The following is a 9125-nucleotide window of genomic DNA, read 5'->3' on the forward strand; positions in this document are numbered from 1 at the left end:
AGTAAGTGTTGTAGAGGTTGAACTAACAGTTATGAGAATTGAACTTCTGATCAGAGAAATGCAACCAAAGTGGCTGAAAAAAAGAAAAAAAAACTGTAAATACCAGATATTCTGATAATCCTTGGGGGAAATATGTATCTGTCTAGTCTGTTGTTTGCCTTTTTTTAGTTTTTTTTTTTTTACAGTGGCTGAAAACATTTAACAAGAGTTTAAATGTGAAAAAGGTCACCTCCATTCGACCCAGCAACCATGCAGTGGAATCTATTTCTGTTTATTCTGACAAGTAAGTATCTCTTTATGATTACTACAGCTGATGTTTTAGTCAAAACCCACTGACGTTTATTTTGCATTTACCCTTAAGATGTAACCATGGTAACACGAGAGTATTCTGAAGTGAATCAAATGAAGCTGACAGACTTCTGTATGTTTAAACTCTTGTGATTGTATTTTTTGTGTTCAGCTCAGTGTTGTTTCATGGACTGTCAGCTCTATCAGTTTCACTACATTAATGAGAATAAGACCTGGACTGAAGCTCAGCAGTACTGCAGAGAGAAACACACTGACCTGGTCACAGTGACTAACATGAAGGACATGAAGAGACTCATCAGGAACTCACCAGGAAGTATGAAGGAAGCCTGGATTGGTCTGCATGATCAAACACATGGTACCAGAACTTGGTACTGGTCTCTGCCTGGAGAGGAGTTTAATGAAAGGGAGGCAAACTGGAAACATGGGGAACCAAATGATGCAGGAACTGAGAACTGTGGGATCATACGGAAACATCTTCAGTGGGGAGACGTATCATGTAACAGACAAACACAATTTATTTGCTATGACGGTAATGACCTGTACATTTATTTTTTTCTTTGACAAAGTTTTATGCAGATACAACTTTTCAGAGAGCTGTAAAATGTGATAAAAATGTATTTTTCTAATTGATAGTATCCTCTTCTGTTGTTGCTGCTAATGTTCTTCTCATCTTTCTTGAATTCCAATGATTCTGAGAAAGATTTTTTTAGACCTCTGTCTCCTGACTTTAATTCCACAGACAACAACACTTCAAAGAAATTCAATCTAATTGAAGAAGCAAAGTCCTGGCTGGAGGCTCAGAGTTACTGCAGAGAGAAACACACAGACCTGATCAGTGGAACGAAGCAGCTACAGGATGAAGAACTGAAGATGATGTTAGAGTCTAAAGAAAATCACCAATATATGTTCATGGGCCTGATCAGAGACACCTGGAGGTGGTCAGATGGAAGCAGTTTTTCCTTCAGACACTGGAATAAAGAGTTTGATGATGAGCAAATCAACAGTGGTCAATGCACTGTGACTGTGTTTAATGATGGAGGCAGATGGAGGAATGAGAACTGTGATGAGAAAAAACCCTTCATCTGTTATGATGGTGAGTTTAAGTTTACGTAATATCTCTGCACAGACCGAAAAATATCTTATTTGGATTATTTTGATATGTTCATGTGCTTTTGAAATAAAATAGTCTTCTGGATTCTCCACAAATTCAAACAATCAAACAGTCAATTTGCTGGCCAAAAATGTTCTGGATACAAGACCCGATAGATTCATGCTGTCTTGTCATTTACAACAAATTTTTACTTTGTCATTTGAATGCTTCTGGTTAAAACAAATCCAACCAGGGAATGTTTTACCAATCTATTATTTATTGTGCAAACTATGTCTTCAGTTTCTATATTAGGTCGTGGGAGAGGCATCAAGCGTGATTAGAAAATAAACTGGTTGAATTCATGAGGTTTGGTTTACAATTTGAACAATCCTTTGGGTTTTCTGTTTTCTGTTTCAATGACAGATAAAGTGATCCTGATCAGTGAAAAGATGAACTGGTTGGACGCCTTAACCTACTGCAGAGATCACCACCATGACCTGGTCACCATCACCAGCATGGATGATCAGAGATGGATCCAGGAGAAAGTCAAGAACGCATCGACTTATTTCGTCTGGTTGGGTCTGCGCTTCCACTGCAAACTGAAATTCTGGTCCTGGGTTTGTCGTGAGGCGATTGCTTACAGAACCCAGGCAACCCAGACGTCAGGACGGACGGACGGCTGTAACATGTCTGGAGCCATGGAGACAGGAGGACGACACATGTGGTTCCAGAGAAACGGCGGAGAGGAGCATAATTTTATTTGCTCTAAGATTTAAACCAAAAGGTTTATTCTGCTCTTCTCTGACATGCTTTAGTTGAGTTCTTTACTTTTTACCATCGTATTGGTATCAAACAGTTTTATGTTCTATTTGGTGTCTGTAAACATCTGGTTACATTCAGCCTCCCCGTCATGTGCTGCAGAACTTAAACTTATTTTATTATTTCTCCACTTTACTCGACACTCGGTGACTTAGTGGGAAAAAAACATCTGACAGAGCCAGTGATTGGTCTGCAGTCACTTGTCTGAGTTTCTTGGAAGAAGGGAGTTAAAAGATTTACAGGAAAAATATTTCATAGATTTTTTTTGTGTGCTGCAACAGGCAAATGAGTACATCTATGGAAAATGATGACACAAATATGAACCTTGGATTCTCATAGACAGCCAGAGTGAATCCAGACAGAGCTTGTTATTAGCATGTCTGGATTGTCTTTCATGTTTTTGCAAATATTCTACCTTTTTTTGACTAAATTATTGACATTCCTGACTATAACAAAGTAATCTAAACACCACTGACTGAAGCTACTCTCCCTAGCAGATGGTTATCTGTCCCAGAGTTGTATTATTTATGTAACCGAGCAACAGGCTTGAGTGACGCGTTTAGTCAAATTGTCTCTTTGCCAACAAAAGCCGTCTGTTCTGAGACGACGTCAACATTTCTCTCAGACCCGTCTTCAGCCGAACCATTCATCCAAACAGATGTAACCAGATGTAAGTCTCTTCTCTACTCATCATTTGATCGTGTTCCTGTTCTATTGTTAAATGTGTCATTTTTTTTTCATTTGCGGTGAAATCTCTTTTTATAACCATTTCAATGTTTTTTTTTTTTGCATGTTATCTCTATACTGTAACATAATAATAAAAATAAAGTCCTCTCTGAAACTAACTGGCTCAAATGTTAGACATTTACCTTGATTTGCTTAAAGTTTCTTGAGGAAAGTAAGAAAGAAGAAAAACCTACTGTCATATATACAGCTCCCTTTGAGCAATGGACAATGTGTTTTCTTTTGCACTACCTTGCGTAGTGCCACGCGATACTTTTGGGTTCCCTCACAACAATGTGCTTACTCGTCAGTTCATGCAGCATCTTGAAGTCTTTCTGCTTCAATGTAAGGTTTCTGTGTAGTTTTTCCATGAATGTGATCTCGTTTGTGAGATATTAGCCATTACATCTTGTTCATTCAGAAACAAAGCCACTAAAAACTCATGTGAAAAATTAACCAGGAGAACAGAGCGTCTTTCCATAACCACTGAGAATTTGGCTCAACTTTAACCAAAAGACTCCCAAAACTGTCGATGGTTAATATTTTTGTCACATGTATGCTTTCTGATTGTTAGGAATGAATCTCACTACTACAAGTGTGCAGCTGTATTCTAAAATCTCCATTTCCATCTACAAAACAACATTTTAATAAACCCAGATCTGGATGCTGCTCTCAGACTAATGATCTCATCCAGACAAACCAGCTGGACTTCCTCGTCTGTCCTGGATAGTGTACTCTCACAAATCCTCCTTTTCTGCTGCTATTGGTCTTTCACCTCTTGAAATAATTTTTGGATGTGTGTTTGAGGAGCAGCTGTGGCTCATTACATTTAGAAACTTGTGGAAATGCGAAAACAATGAAGCGATTAATACATCTTGCTGAAAGGATGCAACTGGATATGTATATTTTAAAGGGTTAAGACTCGAGATAACATAGTTAAATGGATGAATACTCAAAAACAGCAACTTTTACAAAACCTGGCCAGAAAACATGTAATTGTCTAGAATATAATCTGGATTAGTGGTAAACCTAGTTGTAATTGTTCTTACTATTACAGACAGAATGTGTCTAAATAATCTACTTTTTTCCCCAACAGACATGACTCTTTGAAAACAAACTGTTGACCTTTGACCAAGCAGATATCAAGCTGAATTTTTTTCTTCTCATTCTGTTGGGTGAGTGCTTCTGAATAAACATTATAGTTATAGTTTACAGTTTTGATCAATTGTAAACCAGCTTCAGTGAACCAGCAAAGTTTTCAGATTACACATAAATAAATAAATACAAATCATTTACTTAATTTCTTTTCTCTTATTAACAGGCTATTTTTATTTCATTGACTGTCAGCTCTATCAGTTTCTCTACATTAATGAGGAAAAGAACTGGACTGAAGCTCAGCAGTACTGCAGAGAGAAACACACTGACCTGGTCACAGTGACTAACATGAAGGACATGAAGAGACTCATCAGCAAATCACCAGGAACAATGACAGAAGCTTGGATTGGTCTGTATGATCAAACAAACGCACAGAGAACATGGCACTGGTCTCAGCCTGGAGTGGAGTTCAATGTGAATAAAACAGAATGGAACCATGATGAGCCAAATGATAAAGATACTGAAAACTGTGGCTTTATTTCAGAAAGTCTAAAGTGGGGCGACATCTCTTGCAACAGACAGAAGTACTTTCTCTGCTATAATGGTAAGATTGTTTTGTGTCATTAATTGGTCTTGTTTTTGCCCTTTTAAAATAAACATGAAAAAAGAAATACAATGATGAAAATGTTCCCACTTTTAAGCCCACAGTTAGAAACCAGAGACCATAATGAAATGTTTGCCTAGAGCCATCAAATCTTTTTTAAAACTAGCTAAGAACATCAGTAAAACTCACATTAATGCTGGTGGTAATGACACCTTGCTTACAGTAAACAACAGTAACTACAATCAGAGCTGCTTCAGTGTGTAAGTTTATTAAAACATCACCAGATTCTGTCATTTTCTCTGATCTGACCTGTGGCGTCATGATGAGCACCATGCTGTCATTCCACCACTGGCTGTGTAGGTGGTGTCCAGGAAACAAATTGATTATAGGTAAACATTTTGGAGGAAACCTAATCTGGTCCTGAGAAATGTCATTAATCCCACTTAATACAGAACAGCTGCTCTGGTTTTGTATTATTTATTTATTTATTTATTTAGCTGAATTTATCAGGTCTCCAAAATCCTGAGGTCTGAGGGGTCAGACCAGGAAGCAGAGATGCAGGTGGAGCAAGATTTCTGATAAATATCAAAAAGGTTTATGTCTCTAATTTTAGCTGTCCTCATTGACTCCCTGTTAAATCCAGAATAAAATCTAATTAAAAATCAAGCTCCTTCATTCATCAGAGTTCTGATTGTTAAATGCAGTTTGTTCCTAGTGGACACTTTTAAGTTCAGACTGCAGGTTTACTGCTGGTTCCTATAAGTAAAATAGGAAGCAGATCCTTTAGTTCTCAGGCTCCTCTCCTGTGGAAACAGCTCCCAGTTTTAGTTTGTGAAGAAGACACCCTGTCAACTTTTAAAACTTGGTTTGACAAAGCTTAAGTTATCCTGAGCTATTGCTTTAGTAATGCTGTCATACAGGGTAAGGCTGATGAAGGACAAACTGGCCACTTTCATAAAACTTAGAGTTTGAGGTTTTTTTCTTGGGGATCTGAAACTGTCCCCGACTTTTAACACATCCTGCTCTCATTGACTGTCTCTCCACAGAAAGAAAAACTTCAGATAAATTCTATCTGATAAAACAAAAGAAGACCTGGCTGGAAGCTCAGAGTTACTGCAGAAAGGAGCACACAGACCTGGTCAGTGGACTGGACCAGGTGACTGATGAACAACTGAGGAATGTATTCAGATCGACAGGCAATCTGCAAAACGGACTACAATATGTGTTTATGGGCCTGATCAGAGACACCTGGAGGTGGTCAGATGGAAGCAGTTTCTCTTTCAGACACTGGAATCTACAGTTTAATGATGAGAAATTCAACAGCGGTCAATGCGCCCTGGTTGAATTCAGTGGTGAAGGCAGATGGAAGAATGAGAGCTGTGATGTTACAAAACCTTTCATCTGTTATGATGGTGAGTTTTTCCTTCAACATCTGTGACTATAAAACAACAATCTACTTGCTTGAAATACAAACTGGAATATTACAGATTATGTTGTAAACAATTCAGTCAATGAAAGCGTGAATTTGGCAGTCATTGACATGCTATTGTTCACTTTGCATTAACATGAATGTGTCAGTTCTGGGCGTTGCTGTTTTTCAAAGCCCAGACCAAAGAAGCATTTCCAGGCTTTGAAGAACTTATCGTCACAACAGCTGGATCAGAGATTTAGGTTTGATGTATTATCTGTTTCTCTCCCAGATAAACTGATCCTGATCAACAAAAATAAAACCTGGGAGGACGCCTTATACCACTGCAGAGATCACTACCATGACCTGGTCACCATCATCAACATGGATGACCAAATATGGGTCCAGGAGAAAGTCAGGAAGGCCACAAGTCCTCTAGTCTGGATGGGTCTGCGTTACACCTGCACTCTGGATTTTTGGTTCTGGGTCAGTGACGAGGTGGTCAGCTATAAGAACTGGGCCAAAGGTGAACCGATGGACGACTGTGACATGTCAGGAGCCATGGAGACGGGAAGACCATATCAGTGGTTCAAAACATTTGATCATATGCAGTTTAATTTTGTCTGCTATGTGTCTTAATTATTACATTTTTTTTTGCTCTGTTAAAACCACATGTAAACTATTGATACAAATTTGCCACAACCCAGTTCCTGTTTTTACTCAGTCATGGTGTGTATTCTGTTATTGCCTGTTTATGCATAGTACAGTCATATCAAAAGTAATTTGCACTTAGCAGCTTTGTAAAGCTAAAATAGCTCCATATCCAGGCTTCCTTGCCAAACATAAATATCAGTATGCGCTTCGCTCAATGGGGAAAGAATCTGAGATGAAGAGAAGCACACACACTTCCAAATTGTGCGTAAAGAAAGTATGGTGGTTTTAGTTCTCTAGGGTATATTTCTAATTAAAATATATATCTCTTTCAGCATGAAGATTTCAAACTAATGCTAATGTTGTTTTTCCGTGAGAAACTGAATTGCATAATTAAAGATGGATTCTTTCAGGTTTCAATACATCATGTCGTCTCACTTGATTTATGAATTTTGAGTCCTTTCTTCAAATGCATTTTTAAAGGTCCTGATTCTGCAAACTCTGCTTCTCCAGAGAGGTTAGCAAGTCATGTGATGTGTTTCATGAAAGCAACATCTGCTGCATGTTTTCCTCTACATGTGGAATCAAAAGTAAAATATGACAATGATGCAACATGAACAACACTAATACAGTTCATGTGCTTTTTTTAAATTTAACTTTAAAACAATCTTATTCAGAACACGGGACCTTGGTTCTGTGCAACCAGCTCTTTTAACAAGCTCAGCAGTTTTACTGAAATTGTTGTTTGTGCTTTTTTGTATAATCAATTCTGTCTGCTATAAAGATTGTAGAGAATTTAGAAAACCTGCTGCTTATCTTTGGTTTTCTAATTTTCTTTTTCACAAATTGGCCATTACTCCTTTTTGGCAATAATATACTTAAATCTACAAGTGTTTGTTGGTCCTATTTAATCTTCAGTTTATTGTAAGATAAAAAGATAATAACTGTGGAGGGAAGGGTTCTTTAACCCGTAAATTCTTTAAATACATTGTTTTACCACTTGTCATATTTTCATTGGTGTTCAATCCATTGCCAGACACAACTGATATGAGTGTGCACTTCTCCTTCACATTTATTCCACATATCATGTGTGGCTTTTTTGTGTCGTTATAATATCTGAGCTTTTTTGAAATGATAAAACTTTAAAAACTAATACTACTAATTATTTAGTATTGTAAGACATCTAGTGGTAATAACACAGTCCTTTCAGGCTTGTTGGGTTTTGGTTTTCTTTTGTGTTTAGATCTTTTTTTTTTGCTTATTTATGTTCAGACCTGTTTTGCCATACTCAGTTCTTTGTGTTCATTATTGGTCAAAGAGTGTTGCCGTATCAAGTTCATCACAGGGTGTTTAGTTTCGCAAAATTTACTTTGAATATTTTGTGTACGGTAGACAATGAGGGGATACATATTTTTGATTTTATTGTGTTCTAATAAAACTTCTCAATATCAGGCATATTGAATTTAGACACCATTTATTCAAATGTTAACCTAAAACTGCTGATTTGCTTGAAACTCATTTTTCCATGTTGGACTGAAAAACGAGAAATTGGTTATTTCTTACCAAATCTTTTTAACCCGATGTAATTTCACAATGTAAGCAAGCAGGATGTAAACTGAGGCTGAGTGTTACTTTGTGACACCTTTGGGTTTAGATGAGTTTGTTTTATGGCTGGAACTGGACTGGTTAAAAAACAGGAATTTGATGATAAAACAAACAAACAAAAAAAAACACAACTGCAAAGTGATATCAAAATGTCTTCAGTGGTGACACATGTTGTATGACATTAACATAAATAAAATGTTTGTCACTGAAGAAAATATTCTCAGAAAGAGGTTCAATCATGCTATTTTTAAGTTTTAAAATGCCCTACAATCTGCAGCTATGCTTTGTGGTAATTTTATTGATCTTGTTTAGTAGCATTCATGTCCACAAAGCAGTGAAAAAAAAAATTAATGTGCAACATTTTTATCTGACACAACTTTTCCTTCTTTTTGGTGTGGCGAAACCTAAAAGAATCAACAAAATACTTCAGTTTTTTTATCCCAGAATAATTTGATAAAACAATCAGAATTGACCATATTTTTAAAATTCTGTGTTTCCTCCAAAAATGTTTTACAGCATTAAATCAAGATAACTGAAATATTAAGCTGAAACAAATTAAGTTGGGCCAAATGACAATGAAGCAGTTTAAAAAAAAACAAAAAACAAAACTGAACTATAAATAAATGACAAAAAAATATTCTGATCTTGCAGAACACAGCAGGCCATATGTTTCTGATCTAAACTGGAAAAGAAAGAAAACAAAAACACTTCAAAAATTTGTAATGAAACCTGACATTACACTTGTTTTGGATTCCATGACGCAAATAATCAGCATAGGTTTTTTTTTTTTTTTTGAAAAGTTGAAAAATCAAAAAAGCTAA

General features: G+C 36.7%; 2 protein-coding genes across 2 annotated transcripts; both read left to right on the forward strand.

The window, feature by feature from the left end:
• The first annotated feature begins 465 nt into the window (after positions 1 to 465).
• LOC103129300 (C-type mannose receptor 2-like) lies at positions 466 to 2175 on the forward strand. The gene is made up of 3 exons (XM_016664960.1): positions 466 to 838; positions 1049 to 1402; positions 1823 to 2175. Exons 1-3 carry the CDS (start codon positions 475 to 477, stop codon positions 2173 to 2175), a joined length of 1071 nt encoding a protein of 356 aa, XP_016520446.1. The 5' UTR covers positions 466 to 474.
• Positions 2176 to 2569: 394 nt separating this feature from the next.
• Positions 2570 to 7119, forward strand: LOC107834154 (C-type mannose receptor 2-like). Its single transcript, XM_016664956.1, has 5 exons — positions 2570 to 2888; positions 4038 to 4116; positions 4263 to 4640; positions 5687 to 6052; positions 6341 to 7119. The coding sequence occupies exons 3-5, from the start codon at positions 4385 to 4387 to the stop codon at positions 6685 to 6687; spliced, it is 969 nt and encodes a 322-aa protein (XP_016520442.1). The 5' UTR covers positions 2570 to 2888; positions 4038 to 4116; positions 4263 to 4384; the 3' UTR covers positions 6688 to 7119.
• The last annotated feature ends 2006 nt before the right edge of the window (positions 7120 to 9125 follow it).

Source organism: Poecilia formosa, unplaced genomic scaffold (assembly GCF_000485575.1).
Source record: "Poecilia formosa unplaced genomic scaffold, Poecilia_formosa-5.1.2 Scaffold533, whole genome shotgun sequence".
Classification (NCBI taxonomy): domain Eukaryota; kingdom Metazoa; phylum Chordata; class Actinopteri; order Cyprinodontiformes; family Poeciliidae; genus Poecilia; species Poecilia formosa.

Bases quoted from the DNA above. Each gene is read 5' to 3' on its own strand.
- LOC103129300 (XM_016664960.1), top strand. From the start codon at position 475: ATGGACTGTCAGCTCTATCAGTTTCACTACATTAATGAGAATAAGACC. The intron at 839-1,048 runs GTAATGACCTGT...TTAATTCCACAG, and splicing joins ACAATTTATTTGCTATGACG to ACAACAACACTTCAAAGAAA. The intron at 1,403-1,822 runs GTGAGTTTAAGT...TTTCAATGACAG, and splicing joins ACCCTTCATCTGTTATGATG to ATAAAGTGATCCTGATCAGT.
- LOC107834154 (XM_016664956.1), top strand. From the start codon at position 4,385: ATGAAGGACATGAAGAGACTCATCAGCAAATCACCAGGAACAATGACA. The intron at 4,641-5,686 runs GTAAGATTGTTT...GTCTCTCCACAG, and splicing joins GTACTTTCTCTGCTATAATG to AAAGAAAAACTTCAGATAAA. The intron at 6,053-6,340 runs GTGAGTTTTTCC...TTTCTCTCCCAG, and splicing joins ACCTTTCATCTGTTATGATG to ATAAACTGATCCTGATCAAC.